We start from the raw sequence: 17,775 nt of genomic DNA on the forward strand, positions 1-17,775 counted from the left end.
TGAGCCCTGGAGTGGCTGCACAGGGTATCAGATCACTCATTTGTCCATTATTCCAGCTAATAATTACTGAGCTCCACTTGTGCCAGGAGCTGGGGATACGGTGCTGGATAAATTATTGTCCTTGCCTGCAGGTTTCTTATAATCTAGGGCAGGGGTGCTTTAGCTGGGGGCAATTGTGTGCCCTCCCTCCGCTGCAGGGGAGATTTGGCCACGTCCGGAGACATTTTTAACGGGGAGGGGGCAGTTACTGGCATCCAGTGCATAGAAGCCGGGGATGCTGCTGAACATCCTTCAGTGGGCAGGGCAGTCCCCCACCACAGAGAATTATCCAGCCCAAGATGTCAGTATTGCTGAGGTTGTGGGAGAGGTAGACAGCTGACACCCATGATGTTATCTGGGTAAATTACGAGAACACCAAAGAGCTGGGGCTCCCACTTGAGACTGGGGGCTCCGAGAAAGCTTCTTAGAGAATGGGAAGTTGGTGATGCTGAGAGCAGCGTGGGAACGGCACCCTAGGCAGAGGGACCAGAATAAGCAAAAGCGTGGAGGTGAGAAATGAAGGGTCTGGGCAAGGAAACGCTAGGTGGGTCATTTTGTGTTGACGTGTGATGGTGTGAGGCAGGGATTGGGAAGAGCTGAGGCTGGAACTGTGGGTGGGGCTAGATTGTGGAGTTCCTGTGGGTGGACCAGAGCTTGGGTCTGTGGGGAAAGGGAAGGCAGACCGGGGTACACGGTCTGCCTTTTAAAAGCAGGGGTAGTCATGATCAGATTCACATTTTAGAAACCAAATAAGGGGATAAGAGAGTCAGGACAGGGTGGGAAGATAGTATGAAGCTGTTGTGATCATTGGGACAGGAGAAGATGGGGATGAGTAGATGGCAGTGACAATGGTAGTGGAGAGAAGTGTGTAGATGGGGAGATATTTGGGAGGTAGGAGTCATAGAACTGGTGATGGACAGGAAGTGAGGGAGGGAGAAGTGACGAGGAGGAAGCCCCAGGTGATGCTAGTGCCACCAAGTACGAGAGGTGGCACCAGAACCCTCAGCTGAGCTCTCACCTGGTGCCCCGTGATCCCCCATGGCCTGGCGAGGTGGGTCACCAGGCCTGAGATTTGGGGCTTGCTGCTCCCCGCGGCCCCGGCGGCCCACTGCCCTTTGCGTCTTTGCAGTCCGGAAAGCTGGACGCCTTTCTGGTGCTGGAGCAGCTGCGGTGCAACGGGGTCTTGGAAGGCATCCGAATCTGCCGCCAGGGATTCCCTAACAGGATCGTCTTCCAGGAGTTCCGCCAACGGTGAGCCCACTGGGGCCAGGCACGGGTGGGGCAGCGGGTGGGACGGGGGTGAGCAGGCTGGGTGGAGGGACAGACGGACGACAGAGATTCACTCAGTTGGTGACTCCTGCCCTATGTCTCAAGCTATGAGATCCTGGCCGCAAACGCCATTCCCAAAGGCTTCATGGACGGGAAGCAGGCCTGCATTCTGATGGTGAGCCCAGCCCCAGCCCCACCCCAAATATCCAACTGCAGACCTCCCGGCCTCTGGCGGTACTTCCCGCAGCTGCTCCGGGTGGGACCCTCCTTAAACACACTTAACCCCTGGCCAAGTGGCATAGCCGAGAACGGGAACTCTCATCCTCCTTCCTTCTGCAGATCAAAGCCCTAGAACTCGACCCCAACTTGTACAGGATTGGGCAGAGCAAAATCTTCTTCCGAACTGGCGTCCTGGCCCACCTAGAAGAGGAGCGGGACTTAAAGATCACCGACGTCATCATGGCTTTCCAGGCGATGTGTCGCGGCTACCTGGCCAGAAAGTAAAGACCCACGCGCTATCGCCTCCTTGCAAACACAGACCAGAAATACAAAATTTCGGGGGCTTTCTGGCCTCATGTTCTGATTTTCTGATTCTAAGAGGCCACTGCTCTAAGATGCATCATTGATTGAATGGCAGCCTTTTCTTGGGGGAGAGAAATGCTACCACTTTAAATATATGCACTAGTTATAAGGGCAGGGCAGGAAGGAGTTAAGACCATGGGCTCTGGAGAGTTAGACGTGGGTTCTCACCCTGGCTCCCCTACTTATTTGCTGAAGAACCTTGGGAAGGTTACTCTACCTCTGAGCCTCAGGAAAATGAACATAATCATTCCTGCCTCATAAACTTCTTTTAATGAGGGGTCAATGAAATACTGCATGAAAAGGGTTGAGAACAGTGGCTGGCTATCATTTCAGAAATGTGAGAATATGATAAAGTGTCTGAGGAAAGAGTATTTGTGTCTATACCCCTATGTCCAAGTGGGACTCATAAGGCAAAGTCTTAGAAGGCCTGATGCCCCCTGTTTTGGGAATCCTGGGGGCTGGGTGAGGGCTGCAGTTCCTCCATGAAACTCACACCCCAAACAGGACACAGGGGCTGGCAGAGTAGCTCTTGTCCAGGGCATATGTCTTCAGGAGGTACGGACCATGCACTCATCTGCAGAGCCCTGACTGTGTCAAGCTGATTCATTGTCAAGTAGACCCAGGATGGTCAAGGCCAGATCTGGGGAGCTCTTGGTCCAGGGACAGACCTAAACTGTTAACTTTCATAACTAAATTCTCTGTTGCCACCCCTCCCACCTCCAGACTAACTGGGGCAATTTTATTCTTCAAATTCACCCACATCCAAGATGGCAGCCGCAATGGCAGCCACACAGAGGCGAGAGGATGGTGCTCACTGTTCTGTGGTTTCTCAAACCCAGTAGCCCTTAAGTAGGAAGAGTGCTGGTTCTGTGTCAGGTCTGGGATTTTAAATTATCTGAGGAAAGGATAGGTTTGTCAGACACTCAGCTTTGGGGAAGATGTGGCACAGCGGAGGGTGGAGGACACCCCTTAGGAATGGTGTAGCATAGATCAGTTTCCTAGGTGTTGTCAGGACCACAGATCTGAACCCAGGGCATTTTGTGAGCCTTGGGTCTTCCTTGTCCACTGAGAAAGGCTCTGGCCTCCAGATGGTATACTTTTGCTGATGCTCAGAGCTTCCTGGAGAATCTGGGCTGGAGAGAATGGGGGACGTCCTTGTACAAGTCACTAAATCACAGGCCAAAGAGAAGCACCCTGCCTTCGGGATGCCGCGGGGCGGGATGCCGTGACAACACAGTGAGGTGTGTGTGGAGCCAAGCAGGTCTTCTCACAGCTCCCCTTCCCTCTCCCCAGGGCTTTTGCCAAGAGGCAGCAGCAGCTGACGGCCATGAAGGTGATTCAGAGGAACTGCGCTGCCTACCTCAAGCTGCGGAACTGGCAGTGGTGGCGGCTCTTCACCAAAGTGAGTGCCTCCTTCTCCCACCCCCCACCCCCCTCCCAGTCCTTGGTCTTCACTTGGACGCTGTCCATGTGGAACTGGAGGTGATTGACAGCAGGTGTGCAACTGAGGGCTCGAAACCAAACCTTGCCCTTTGGCGATTCTCCGGGCCTGAGAAAGGCCCCCTCTTTGGCACATGGGTTACAGCCATGACCTTAACCCAGATGCAGAGCCTTTCAGTCACCGCGAGGATCGCCTATTGCGCCTTTAGAGCCCTACCCACTTCCCTCCATAGCCCCAGCAAGCACGAATCTGTTCTCCATTTCTATAATTTTGTCATCTCAAGGATGTTATATAAACGGGGTCCTTCAGTATGTCACCTTTTGAGATGGGCTTTTGTCACGAAGCATCATTCCCTGGAGATCCCTCCATCCAGCTTGTTGTGTATATCCATTGTTTGTTTCTCTGGGTACAACTTGGTCTTGCAGCATCGCTGGCTGTCATGAGCCAGTCGTGCAAAGACTTGCTCTGTAGGGACAGACATGACTTTCTCTTTGGTGCCCTTGAGTGTGTAAATGGGCACTGAGCAAGTATGTATTGAGGAACTACTGTGCACCAGACACATGCAAGGTGCTAGGGGTGCCCTGGCCTCATGAATATTCTAGTCAAGTGGGGAAGCAGATGGGGTCAGCACAGGAACCAATGCCCATGGCAGACTGGGGTCATCGCAGGAAGGAAGCCACAGTGTATCTGACAGGGGCTCCCCTAGTCCCAGTCAGGGCTTGAACACAGGAGTTAGGAGTCAGCTTGGTGAAGAGCAGTGAGGGGAAGCTGCTTTTGGAAATGTTCATCCCCACTGACCCAACTTCTAGAAAACTCTTCTCAGAAAACCATCTGAAATAAAGAAAATCAAGAATGAAGGGCATTCATTTTCAAGAGCAAAATTTCCGTGCCCAGCCCTGGCAGACTGACTCACACCAGCTCATCCATCAATGGGATATTTTTCAACCATTAAAAATGATGGTTATCTAAACGTCAAGTTGTAAAGCTGATGGGACAGCATGGGGTGATAATTATCTTATAGCTTTTAGTAATCAGAGCAGCAAGTACGGAATTCCCTGGCGGCCTAGTGGTTAGGACTCCACGCTTTCACTGCCAGGCCCCTGGGTTCAATCCCTGGTGGGTGAACTAAGATCCCACAAGCCGTGCAGCGCAGCCAAAAAAAAAAAGCAGCATGTAACACTGGGCAGCGTGATCTCAGGTATTTTTTTTTTTCATGTGTAGGACAATGCTGAGAATGGGAGTTCGGATGTAGGGGATTTTTCTTTCCTTTTCTCTCTGGAGGGAAACATATCAGTTTGTCGGCAGCAGTTCTCTCTCAGGATGGGACTAAATGGGGGGAGAGGAGACTGTCTCCTTTCACTTTGCACCTTTTCCCATTGCTCTAATTTAGGATTTTTCAATCTCAGCACTGCTGATATCTTGGGATGGATAATTCTGTGTCGGGGGGGCTGTCCTGAGCATTCTAGAATGTTGGGCAGCATCCCTGGTCTATATCCACTAGATGCCAGTAGCATTCCCCACCCCAGTTGTGACAGCTAAAACTGTCCCCAGAAATTTCCAAATATCCCGTTAGGATCTGAGAGTGGGGTAAAATTGTCCTTCGCTGAGAACCACTGATCTATTTATTATGAGAGTGTTTCCCTTGTGCCACGAAAGCAAGTGACGGGCTGACCCTCTGTGTGCAGGTGAAGCCCCTGCTTCAGGTGACGAGGCAGGAGGAGGAGATGCAGGCCAAGGAGGATGAGCTGCAGAAGACCAAGGAGCGGCAGCAGAAGGCAGAAAGCGAGCTCAAGGAGCTGGGGCAGAAACACGCGCAGGTACCGGGCCAGGAGCCTGGCTGGGGCTGTGGAGGGCAGGACGCCTGCTCCTGTGGGGCTCACGGGCCGTCTCCCCACCCTCTGCATGCAGCTGACTGAGGAGAAGAACCTGCTTCAGGAGCAGCTGCAGGCAGAGACGGAGCTGTACGCGGAGGCCGAGGAGATGCGGGTCCGGCTGGCAGCCAAGAAGCAGGAGCTGGAGGAGATCCTGCATGAGATGGAGGCCCGCCTGGAGGAGGAGGAAGACAGGGGCCAGCAGCTGCAGGCAGAACGGAAGAAGATGGCCCAGCAGATGCTGGTAAGGCACTGCAGGGGCAGCCCTCGGTGGGTACGAAATCCCTTGACCCTCACGGCAGGCCTGTGAGGTGCATCTGACGTTGTATGTCCCCTTTGGACAGAGAAAGAGACTAAGGCTCGGAGAGAAACCGCCATCTGCCCACACAGGTCTCCTTGGAAGCTGCTCAGTTCTACTGCCCTGCCTTTCATGTGCAAACACCTTTCTTCCTAATAGCAACCCTGGATGAGGGGTAATTGTATCAGTAAGCTATTGTTGCAGAACCAAAACACCCCAAAACTTAGCAGCTTGGAAATAACAAACATTTATCTCACACCGTCGTAACTCTTGAGAGTGGCTTAGCTGGGTGATTCTGGCTTAGAGCCCCGTACAAGGTTGCAGTCAGGATGTCAGCCTGGGCTGCAGCATCTGAAGGCTGGACTGGGGCTGGAGGACTCACTTGCACATGGCTCACTCACACGACGGTAGGCAGGAGGCCTCCGTTCCTCACTATGTGGGCTTCTCCATAGGGCTGCTTGAGTGCCCTCACAACGTGGCGGCTGGCTTTCCCCAGATGGAGTGAATGAAGAGACAACAGGGAGGAAGGTGCAAAGCCTTTTATAGCCTAATCTCTGACTTATACACTCCATCACTTCCTCTTGATATTATTTGTTAGAAGCAAGTCACTAAGTCCAGCTGACACTCAAGGGGAGGAGAATTAGGCTCCACCTCTTGAAGGGAAGAGTATCAAAGAATTTATGGACATATTTTTAAACCACCATGGTATCTACTATCCCCATTTTACAGAGGAGGAGACTGAGGCTCCACAAAGAAAAGTGGCTTACCCAAACCTTTTCTTTGTGATGAAAGGAGATGGCAGAGCACTACAGGGGCCATCAGGCTAAGCCTCTGTATCCATGAGTCCCCAGAGCTCCGGGAGAGTGACTTTGTTTTAAGCAAGGCTGTGATTGTTTTCCTTCCCCCACAAAGGACCTGGAAGAACAGCTGGAGGAAGAGGAAGCTGCCAGGCAGAAGCTACAACTTGAGAAGGTCACGGCTGAGGCCAAGATCAAGAAACTGGAGGATGATATTCTGGTCATGGATGATCAGAACAATAAACTGTCAAAAGTGAGTGGGGTTGAGCGTCTTTGTTAAGATGACAGGCTCGTGAGGGCTGAGGACTCCAGATGCCTTCCCTTTTTAGTCAGAGACAAGGAATTGAAGGCTGAGCAAGTAGTTACGTCCAGCATTGACGTGGCGGCCTTGTGACTGCCGTCTGGATGCAGGTGTGCCATGGATGGGGTCCCACCAGCACCAGGGCTGCCACGGAGCAAGTCTCAGAAACACCACAACCGATGGAACCCCCAAGTTGTACAAGGGTGGGAGGGCAATGTGCCTGGGATTCAGGGGCCCCTCTCACATTCTCACCGTCCATTTGCAGTTGGTAATAGGGGAACCAGCTGTCCTGGGACTGAAGGGTTTCTGGGATGCGGGACTTTCAGCCCCTAAGACGGAAATGTCCCAGTGTAAACCAGGATGACTAGGTCACCCTAGTCAGTAACCACTAAGCAGCCCCACTGAGGCGGACTACCTTTAGTCCTTTGAGCTGGGCACCGACTGCGAGCCAGTCCGTGTCAGGTGCAGGGCACGCACTGTGGAGGAGGACCCTGTCCTCGTAGGGCTTATATCCTAGTGAGGCAGCAAGTAGATAATCATACACACAAACGTTAATTGCCGTTGTGATCAGGACTCTGAAGGAGGTGTTCACCATCTTATAAGACCAGAGCACTAGGGGATGGGGGGTGGGATTCAGGGGAGGCTTCCTGGAGGAAGTGACATTTAAGTGGACTGAATAGTGAGAAGCAGTTAGAAGGAGAGGGGGTGGAGGCACATCCCAGGCAGATGGTCCCGTCTGTGCAAGAGCCCTGAGGCTGGGAGGAGCTGGCCTGTGGTAGGAAAGGAAAGAGGGGCCCCCTGGCTGGGACATGAAGTTGAGGGGTGGAGGGGCCTGAGATGAGGAGTAGTCAATCTTTGGAAATTATTATTGTTAAGGAACTTCTCTTTCCCCATTGAAAACTCTAGGTTGCATTTGGTTATAATGTGGGCTTTCCTTTCAACTGTTTATCTGGAAATTACTAACAGTGAAATGTAGACCCTGGAGAAAAGGAAAAAATGAATGATATTTCTTTTTCTTTCCCCCCAAAGGAGCGAAAACTCCTTGAAGAGAGGATTAGTGACTTAACAACAAATCTTGCAGAAGAGGAAGAAAAAGCCAAGAATCTTACCAAGCTGAAAAATAAGCACGAATCTATGATTTCAGAACTGGAAGGTAAAACGGCTACCCAGTGATATTTTTTTTTGTTTTTTTAAAAATTATATATATATTTATTTATGGCTGCATTGGGTCTTCGTTGCTGCGTGCAGGCTTTCTCTAGTTGTGGCGAGTGGAGGCTACTCTTCGTTGTGGTGCACGGGCTTCTCATTGTGGTGGCTTCTCTTGTTGTGGAGCATGGGCTCTAGGCACGCGGGCTTCAGTAGTTGTGGCGTGCGGGCTCAGTAGTTGTGGCTCGCAGGCTCTAGAGCGCAGGCTCAGTAGTTGTGGCGCACGGGCTTAGTTGCTCCGCGGCATGTGGGATCTTCCCGGACCAGGGCTCGAACCCGTGTCCCCTGCATTGGCAGGCGGATTCTTAACCGCCATGCCACCAGGGAAGTCCCCCAGTGATGTTTTGAGTGGACATTTTAAAAGTAGGAATATCAGACAGGAAATTTGAGAATGGAAGATTATTGCAGAAAGGGGACAACCCTATCCAGCTGCCTGCTCACCCTTAGTGAACACACACGTTAATTCCAGAAGGTGCTTGTCACCAGGACTGACTTTCCTTCCACAAGACAGTGGTGCCGGCGGGACAGTTACCAGTGGGGGGATGTGTGAGTGTGAATTTCCTCCATGTGAAATGCCTGAGCAGAAAGGCTCGTCCTCCAGGGGTCTCTCTGGTAGTGTCCACCTCCTGAGGGGCCCTGTCTTTGTTGTAGTGCGGCTGAAGAAGGAGGAGAAGAGCCGGCAGGAGCTGGAGAAGCTGAAGAGGAAGCTGGAGGGCGAGGCCAGCGACTTCCACGAGCAGATAGCCGACCTGCAGGCGCAGATCGCTGAGCTCAAGATGCAGCTGGCCAAGAAGGAGGAGGAGCTGCAGGCAGCCCTGGGCAGGTAGCGAGGCTGGCGGGGCAGGTCCAGTGTGTGCTGGTGCCCTGAGGGCCACTGCCGATCTGCGGGGGGGGGGGGGGGGGGGGGGGGCCTCGGTCTTCCTCCTCCTCCTCCAGGCAGGCCTCCATCTCATGCTAGGTGGTCCAGGCCAGGCCTCCCGGGTGCCTCTCAGTCCTGCTGGCACCTTCAGAACTTTGCCTTTGAATTTCTTCTCTTCCCTCCAAACTCATCCTCTCTTCTCCCACTGTGTCTGCCTCTTGGGTGCCCAGCCTTTGTCGTCTATACCCCAGCTCTGGATTTCTGGTTGTGCACGGAGTCTGTTCTGTTGGCACCGCAAACACCACGGGTCTGAGGCTGAGAGGACCCTCCTGTCCCCCGCCCCCTCCTTCTGAGGTCCTTCTTTTTGCGAATGTGTCTCCTCCCTATCTTTTACCCTCCTTCTTGTCCCACGCACAGCGTGCAGCAGTCCTCAGAGTCTGCCCGTCCCCTGAGGTGTGTCCCACACCCTTTCCTCTGTGCCCCCTTCTCCCAGCTCTGAGCTGGATTCACTCTAACGGCTTCCCCCCGGGGGTATTACAGCAGCAACAACTAATGGGTATTAGCCTGCTCGCCGTACGCTAAGTTCTGCTCAAGCAGTGTCTTTGCAGACACTTGGCCAGGTATGTAGCTGTTACCTCCGTTCACTGAGGAGGAAGCTGAGCCAGGGGAGGTGAAGGGACATGTGACAGTCACCCAGCTTTTGAGAGACAGGCTGGGATCCATTCTCTGATCCCCTGGCCAGCTCTCTCTCAGCCCGTTTGTGCCATGTGACAGTGCGAGGGTGATGGGCCACCTCGTGCCTTCCCTCCTGAGGGTCCCTTTCCATCCATCGTGGGCAAAACCAGAGGCAGCTCCACAGTGGTCAGGAGGGAGCTCCCTTCCGTGCCATTCAGACAAGGCTCCCCATGTCCCACACTGACCCCCAGTCACTGCCTCCCCCGGTTTTAACATCCCCCCCGCCCCACCCCCAAGCAGTGCCTGGCTAAGAGCTTTGCATGTAGCAGAACTCAGACACTGAGCAGATGGAAGAAAGAATAAACCAGTAGTTGCCAGGGAGGAATAATTGTCTAACATTCAGAAAGCATCTATTAGGCTCCTAATGTAGACAAGGCACCTTGCTAGTCTGGGACAGCGCGTTGTATTGTCTATATCTCTCTGTCTCTGCCTCTCTCTCTCTCTCTCTCTCTCTCTCTCTCTCGCTCACACACACACACACACACACACGCACGCACGCACACGTGCAGCATGACCTGTTTTTTACATCAGCCCTTGGAAACCACGTTTCTCCATAAGCCTCCAATCCGTCTAGCATGGCAAGAAGTGGTCTGCTGTGTCTCGGGACATGAGCGAAACATGTTTTGATATGTATGGAACCCAAATGGCTGGTTCCATAAAGCCATTTTTGGCCACATTGTGGGATGGATAGCAGGGGGCTCAGGACCCCAGGGTCTTAATTCTGGGGATCCGTCCCCGGCAGGCTTGATGATGAAATCGCTCAGAAGAACAACGCCCTGAAGAAGATCCGGGAGCTGGAGGGTCACATCTCAGACCTCCAGGAGGACCTGGACTCAGAACGGGCCGCGAGGAGCAAAGCTGAGAAGCAGAAGCGGGACCTCGGGGAGGAGCTGGAAGCACTGAAGACGGAGCTGGAGGACACGCTAGACAGCACGGCCACCCAACAGGAGCTTAGGTGAGGGGCCCCCGCCCCACTGGCCCGCCATGCTGATGCGACGGTGGAGAGGGGCAAACCCGAGCAGATTCTCGGTCATGGGATTCCTCAGGCCCTACGTTTATCGGCCTGATTGTATTTTGCTTTAACTAATATAAGCATGCTTACTTTTAATCTTATTTTGCATCACAGTCAGAGGATATACTCAATTAGAGAATGATTTGAAAACTGTAGGAAAGTAGATTACCAAAAGCATCACCCCCAGTCCCACCACAGTTAACATTTTGGGGGATTTCATTCCTGTCTTTTCCTGTGTGTGTTAAATTTTCAAAATAATATTTATTAGATTGGTCTCTGATTAAAGAGTCACTGCAGGCTAACAGCCAACAACAACCAAAAAACACAAAAACAAAACCCACCATAAGAACGGGTCACCTGCCAGATAATGAAAGTTACTGCCTGACTTTAGTGAAACTAGATTGCTTATTCATTCAACAAATACACAGATGTGCTTTGAGTGCACCCTGTATCAAGCGCTAACATGGAGAATTATTTCCCACATTTTGGGTTTTGTGCTACATCACTTACCTGGGCCTAGAAGCCAGCACAATGTTCTCCATTCCCACTGGCCCAGTGCAATGGCTCAGAGCATGGGCACAGAGTCAGACTGTTTGGGTTCAAATTCTCGCCCTAGCACAATGGTTTCAACAGCTTGGGCAAGCTGCTTACTTTCTTAGCTTTAGTTTCCTCATCTATAAAATAGAAACGATGATATTCTTGCCTCTTAGGGTCACTCTGAATATTATGAGAGATGAACTTAGGTCAGGGCCTGGCATATTGTGCATGCTCAGTAAATAAGAGCTAATGTTAATATTTACGGTACAGTTTGCAATTCACTTTGCATTCTTCCAACAATATCGTGTGCTGTATTTTGTGTATTTGTTTGCCAGCCCTGGGAGATTCTGGGCAGGTAGCATGCTCCTCGTTTTGAGGAAATTCCAGGTCCAGAGAGGTTAGGTGACTCCCCCAAGGTCACCCGGGAGAGCGCTCGTTCTTCTGCACAGTACTGTCTGAGGTGAACCGCTGTCTCCTCCACCGCCAGCCACTGTATTCTTCCTGTCCAGGGCCAAGAGGGAGCAGGAGGTGTCGATGCTGAAGAAGGCCCTGGACGAGGAGACTCGGTCCCACGAGGCCCAGGTGCAGGAGATGAGGCAGAAGCACACACAGGCCGTGGAGGAGCTCACTGAGCAGCTGGAGCAGTTCAAGAGGGTGAGTTGCGATGCTTTTTTTGTGACAACAAAATATCAAGAACAATATGTCAACAGCTTCAAATAACTACATATCAGTGTCTATACTGAGACCAATAACAAGCTACAACAATTCGAATGAGAGTGATGACAGCCAGCATTTATTAAGTGCTTACTGTATATTCTGCTGATTAATCTTTACAACCACCCACTGGGATAGGCACAATGAAGCTCATTTTACACATGAAGGAACTGAGGTCCAGAGCACCTAGAGGTCACACAGCTAGTCAGCGAGCGTCCAAGCAGTCTGGCTCTGGACCCACTTCTTAGCCTCTCCAGGGTAGGGTATACTATACACTGCTCTTATGGATAAGCAAAGTTTAGCACAACTTCTGGGAAGTTAACAACACTGAGAACCTTCTAGCCATCTTCATTTCTCTGCAGATCAGAAGAAGACTATCATTATTTGATTTGAGTAGCAAGACAGCTCTCCCTGCTGTAGTTTTTTTTTTTTAATTATTTATTTTCGCTGTGTTGGGTTTTCGTTGCTGTGCGCGGGCTTTCTCTAGTTGCGGCAAGCGGGGGCTTCTCCTCGTTGCTGTGCACGGGCTTCTCATTAGGGTGGCTTCTCTTGTTGCAGAGCATGGGCTTTAGGCTCACGGGCTCTAGAGCGCAGGCTCAGTAGTTGCGGTGCACGGGCTTAGTTGCTCCATGGCATGTGGGATCTTCCCGGACCAGGGCTCCAACACGTGTCCCCTGCATTGGCAGGCAGATTCTTAACCAGTGCACCACCAGGGAAGTCCGCAGGTGTAGTTTGAGAATGGCTAGATCTAATCTTTCTTTCTCCCATGGTTGGCTACTTGGGGTATATGGGACTTGAAACAGTTAAATAGCTCTACTCTGAATGCTTCATATCGGGAACTTTCTCTCCCTTTGGAGAATTTCCTTGTATTTCATTCCCAGGAGGGAATTTTTTTAGCTTACGACATCCTGCCAGGTTGCTTCCCTAAGAGTCTGAATTATACCATCCTCAGAGCTACGGCTTCCCCCCTGCACTTTCTAGATTAAATGGCTGTTGCGTTACCTAAAAATTGTTGGAGTTTGCATTTGTTTCTATCGCCAATCAAAGTAAATGTTCTTCTATGAGCTGGTTCACGACCGGTTCTATCAGAATCTCAGAATTTTCCCGTACATTTAAATAACGCCAGCAATCCCTCATACGGCACTGTTTATATGCCACTGTTCCAAAGTTTTACGGACACTGACTCATTTAATTTCACTCATGACCTTTGCTAAAATGCAAATCTCCAGGCCCCACGCTGAAACGTGCTGTGCCAGACTGAACACCCCTCATGCTCCAAATGGAGAAAAGGACGCCTGTTCATGTCCCCTTGTCACTTGTCACATGGGGTCTGAATATGAATCTTCAGCATTCTGTCCGTTCTTTATATGTGTTGGATAAATAAGCCCTTGCTAATTTTATCTACAACATGTATTTCCCCTTTTAATTGTCTTCCCTTTTTTATGTTCAGAAGTTATTTTTTATTGTGATAGAATCTGAACCCAAATGGGCTCTTCCCACCTTCTGAATAGTAAGGCCTCCAGACAGTGGTAAGGTGTATGTGTCCCTCTTACTCTGTGTTTGGAAGAGTGGGGCCTGGAAAGGTAACTGACCAGCACCGAGCCAGGTGGCTGTCAGAGGTGAGCAGGGGCTGGAAGCCACACCCCGGATTCACAGCCTGGCCTCTTTGGAAAGACTCAGTTGTTCACGCCACCAGCAGACAGCATCCACGTCTGACCTGTATAAGAAAGAAGAGGCTGGGAACGCCTGTCCACCATCTCAGGAGCGTTGAAAAAGAGGACTATTTGACCTCTAGCAACTTTTCAGATTGTTGGGAAAAAGTTGTAACATCATTCCTATCTTGAATCCCCTTACATGTGTATAGCGTTGCCACCATTCTGGGAAAAAGGTTTTTGGGGAGCCCAGATCCCGTGAGGTCCCCCAGGGTCCTTGCTCATCAATCTGCACTATTACCCTAAGAGGCACTTTGTCCCTGTCTGAGGTCCCAGCAGCTCTTAGTCACACCTGGAGCAGAGGAATGGCTTCTGAGGCTGCCTGGACACTGCACAACACCTTCCTGGGGCTGAGGATGAGCCCACTGTTGCTTCCTCTGCTCTTGAGACCCACACTTCTCTCTTGCTTCTTTCCTCCTCCCTACAGCCCTGGGAGAAGGCTCCTCCCTTCTTCTGCTTTTTCCCAAAATACTTCTTTTTTTCTTGGAGAAACTCATGCACCTACATGAGCTAGTTAGATAAAATAACTTTCTCTAAACTTTCACAGAAATGGCAGTGTACATTCAATGATAAATCTGATGGACAATAGGGAATGGTGGGGACTGGGGCCAAGTGGGGTGTGATTGCCCTATTTACAGGGCTGGCTGCTATGTAGATCCAGCTGACTGTTACCTTGGAGGAAGGCAAGACCTCTGTTTCCAGATCTTTAGTTTGTTTTTTTGAAAGTCAGACTTACAGAGGTATATGCAGCAAAATTCACCAATTTTAAATGTATAGTTCAATAATTTTGACAAATGTATTCATTAGTGTAACCACCACCTAGCCATGAAATAGAACATTTGATTTTTAAAAAGAGAAGCTGGGAATCCAGATTTTTATGTGGTATTTCTTAATTAAAATGTTAAAAGGTACTGCATGGATTAAACAGGACAGGATGGCAGGGTTGATGCAGCCCAGGGGATGCCAGTTTGCAACCTCTGAGCTTTAGGAAAATGGAATCCAAAAAGTCTTACTGGTGATTGTGTGTTCTTCACTGTGTCGTGTCCCTCCCCTGAGGCAGGGGGCACAGGTCCCTGGACTTACTGAGGGAGGGGAAAGGAAAGAGAAAGAACCCCCGACAGCACAGGTCCCTATCTTAAATGCTCACTCAGCCACGGCTGTAACACCTTCCCTCCCCTCTGCCTCTCTGGCCAGGCCAAGGCCAACCTGGACAAGAACAAGCAGGCGCTGGAGAAAGAGAACGCAGACCTGGCTGGAGAGCTGCGTGTCCTGAGCCAAGCCAAGCAGGAGGTGGAGCACAAGAAGAAGAAGCTGGAGGTGCAGCTGCAGGAGCTGCAGTCCAAGTGCAGCGATGGGGAACGGGCCCGGGCCGAGCTCAATGACAAGGTCCACAAACTGCAGGTGAGGCAGGCTTCGCTGGGACCGACCCTTGAGGAATGAGGCTCTTCCGGGTAACAAAGCGTCTCTCGTGGCAAAGCTAGTCCGTTTCCTCTAGTTACATTCCTTGGGGAGATGAGATGGTCGCCCTATTCAATTTAATGTTTAAAAACTCTCTTCCACTCATTCAGTGAGTATTTATTGAGTGCCTGCTGTATGCCAGGCACCATGTTTAATCCTGAGATACAAGAGCAAGGAAGCAGACAGACACTGTCCCTGCCCCAGGAGAACTCCAGACTAGTGGAGGGTAAGACGTTAATAACCACATAAATGAATGTAAAATGATGCTGGAAAGCAGAGGCATATAATGCAATAAGTGTAAATAATATGGGTGCCTGGGCTGCAGGAGGAGGGGTCAGGAAAGGCTTCCCTAAGATGTATAGTCTGACAGGTAAGAAGTCTATCTACTTATAGGCAGAGGGAGCAGCATGTGTAAAGGCCCGGCAGCAAGTGGGAAATTAGAAGAGATCACGTAAGGCCAGTAGAGCTAGATGCCGAATGGAAGGGGAAATGTGGCACAAAATAGGATTGGAGAGGTAGGTTGTGGCCGGAGGACACAGGGCCTTCAAGGCCCCATTATATGTATGTTGGTCTTTACTCTGAGTGATGGGAAACCACTGATGGGTTTTAAGCTGAAGAATGACATGGTCTGGTTTTCTTTGGTCTTAATTAGCTTTGAATAGACATTTGGCCTGACCTGCCATTCGTGGGATATGGCCCCACCTCTGATAAAGATTTAATGCACCTAGAGCCTGGGATGAGGGTGCAGGGCAGCGTTAAGTATGAATTTTTCCACATGCAGTTGGGCACAGGGGTTTTGCTATCCTAAGACAAGCAACGTCCTGAAGGAGTGGAGTCAAGATCATTTACATCCTTACTGTAAATGGGAAGAGAACAGATGGTGTGCAGGTATCTCCGAAAGGACTTGCTCAGAGATACCAGCTCCTGGAGTAAAAGGCAGAGGAAAGTTAGAAGGCTTTTACCTTTAGTGTCTGCGTCTTTGGTTTTGCCACAAGGGTCAGTGAAAGGGCAAAGAGCAGGGGTGAAGAAGAGGGGTGGTAGGGACAGGACCCCTGGAAGTGGAAGTGCCACCTGCAGTCCCTTCCCCAACTTTAGGGAGTGAGTGAGCCCAGAACATTGTTCAGTGTCTGGAGCCTCAGACCTGCTGCTTCATCTTTGCCAACCTTGGCAAGGATCCAGGATCCATTTAGAGGGATCAGGGCCCAGTCAGCACAGTCTAACTACAGTCTAACAGGGCTCTAACAGGGTCCTAGAACCAGAGTCTACAGCCAGAGATTGCAACTTGTACGTGATGTGCTTCCCTGGGGGGGGCATGGAGTGACCATGACCAGGCCGCCTAGCTCATGGGTATTTTGCAGTGGATACCCCAAGGCCTATCACTGAGTACAAAGGGCTCCTCTTAATGAGGATCCTGTTCTAGAGGTTCCGACTAACCAGTCTCTTGGCACCCTCAGAATGAAGTTGAGAGTGTCACGGGGCTGCTCAACGAGGCAGAGGGGAAGGCCATCAAACTGGCCAAGGACGTGGCATCCCTTGGGTCCCAGCTCCAGGACACCCAGGTGGGTATCGTGCCACATCAGCCAGAGGCACCTGGGGTACGACCTTCCTGGGGGTGGGCCGCTAGACTTCCATGTGTCATTTCCATAGGAGCTGCTTCAAGAAGAAACCCGGCAGAAGCTCAATGTGTCCACCAAGCTGCGCCAGCTGGAGGATGAGAAGAACAGCCTACAGGACCAGCTGGATGAGGAGATGGAGGCCAAGCAGAACCTGGAGCGCCACATCTCCACTCTGAACATCCAGGTGCCCCTGCATGTCCTTGCGTTTCTGGGCCTGAGCCCTTAAGGGTAGATCAGTGGCTCCGATGTGATTGTGGTAGAATGGTGGCGCCATTTTGATTGGCTCGCTGGCTCCCCCTGCTGTTGCGTTTCTTCAATGAGTCGGTGGTCTTTGCTTCTCAGGGGCGCAGGGATGGGAATCCCTCACCACCCTCCTCTCACCCCACCCTGGACACTGCCATTTCAGCTCTCCGATTCGAAGAAGAAACTGCAGGACTTTGCCAGCACCGTGGAATCCCTGGAAGAGGGCAAGAAGAGGTTCCAGAAGGAAATTGAAGGCCTCACCCAGCAGTACGAAGAGAAGGCAGCTGCTTATGACAAACTGGAAAAGACCAAGAACAGGCTTCAGCAAGAGCTGGACGACCTGGTCGTTGATTTGGACAACCAGCGGCAACTGGTGTCCAACCTGGAAAAGAAGCAGAAGAAGTTTGATCAGGTAGGGGCTAGAGGGCCCTCCACTCTGCTCATGGACCCTGGCTGGGGGGAATCGGGTCTGCAAAGTATCCAGTGTGGCTGCTGCGTGTGTGTCAGCATCCCATCCAGGCTTTGCTGGATGCGATGGAAGCCTAGCCTGCTCTGTGTGAAACAGTAGTTAGGGCTTCTTGGTCAGAGGGAGGAGAGTGGCAAAGCCTCAGTGACTGTGACTTTCCGGGTCCCACCACCATAAGGGCCATCTAGAAACCCAGTCATGCCTTGGGCTCTAGCCCTGATAAGGAACGAGGTTTACTGATTTTATTACTAAGCGAGTATTTACTGAGTGCCTGCTGAGATTTCCAAGTAATTTAAAGGATCTACCCTTGAAATACCACTGTTCCCTAACATTTCATCACAGAGAGTCTTGAGCACACAGCAAAGCGGAAAGCACTATACCGTGAACACCTGTACACCACCACCTGGCTTCAATCATTAATGCTTCACCACGCAGACTTTATCACACACTATTTATAAGGGTGTATTGCATCTGTCATTTATATCTTTTGGATGCATTTCAAAGCAAATTACAGACATCTGTACATCTCCCCTTGATACCTCAGCATTGCATATAAAAACTTGGGTTCATTTTTTAAAGTATTTTTTTCTTCCCTTGAATACATACAATGAAATGTGTA

General features: G+C 50.9%; 2 protein-coding genes across 8 annotated transcripts in view; one reads left to right on the plus strand and one right to left on the minus strand.

Annotated features, from left to right (window-relative positions):
- Positions 1-17,775, plus strand: part of MYH11 (myosin heavy chain 11) — a 128,010-nt gene that overhangs the window by 96,552 nt on the left and 13,683 nt on the right. For all 6 annotated transcript variants that reach the window (XM_067706551.1, XM_067706552.1, XM_067706554.1 and 3 more), the window contains 15 exons: positions 1,169-1,290; positions 1,414-1,483; positions 1,648-1,808; positions 3,184-3,292; positions 5,017-5,148; positions 5,240-5,446; positions 6,413-6,550; positions 7,628-7,751; positions 8,456-8,627; positions 10,141-10,353; positions 11,457-11,601; positions 14,568-14,774; positions 16,286-16,390; positions 16,479-16,631; positions 16,854-17,102. In XM_067706551.1, the coding sequence (XP_067562652.1) occupies positions 1,169-1,290; positions 1,414-1,483; positions 1,648-1,808; positions 3,184-3,292; positions 5,017-5,148; positions 5,240-5,446; positions 6,413-6,550; positions 7,628-7,751; positions 8,456-8,627; positions 10,141-10,353; positions 11,457-11,601; positions 14,568-14,774; positions 16,286-16,390; positions 16,479-16,631; positions 16,854-17,102 (2,307 nt within the window). The remainder of the gene's footprint in view (positions 1-1,168; positions 1,291-1,413; positions 1,484-1,647; positions 1,809-3,183; positions 3,293-5,016; positions 5,149-5,239; positions 5,447-6,412; positions 6,551-7,627; positions 7,752-8,455; positions 8,628-10,140; positions 10,354-11,456; positions 11,602-14,567; positions 14,775-16,285; positions 16,391-16,478; positions 16,632-16,853; positions 17,103-17,775) is intronic.
- Positions 11,713-17,775, minus strand: part of NDE1 (nudE neurodevelopment protein 1) — a 55,826-nt gene continuing 49,763 nt past the window's right edge. The window contains exons 10-11 of one of the 2 annotated variants that reach the window (XR_010934936.1): positions 13,254-13,378; positions 11,713-12,335 (exon numbers count right to left, since the gene is read on the minus strand). The gene's annotated coding sequence lies outside the window, so the exon portion shown is untranslated. Of the gene's footprint in view, positions 13,379-17,775 lie in introns of both variants that reach the window. The other variant, XR_010934935.1, reaches the window with a different exon arrangement.

Source organism: Pseudorca crassidens, chromosome 15 (genome assembly GCF_039906515.1).
Source record: "Pseudorca crassidens isolate mPseCra1 chromosome 15, mPseCra1.hap1, whole genome shotgun sequence".
Lineage (NCBI taxonomy): Eukaryota > Metazoa > Chordata > Mammalia > Artiodactyla > Delphinidae > Pseudorca > Pseudorca crassidens.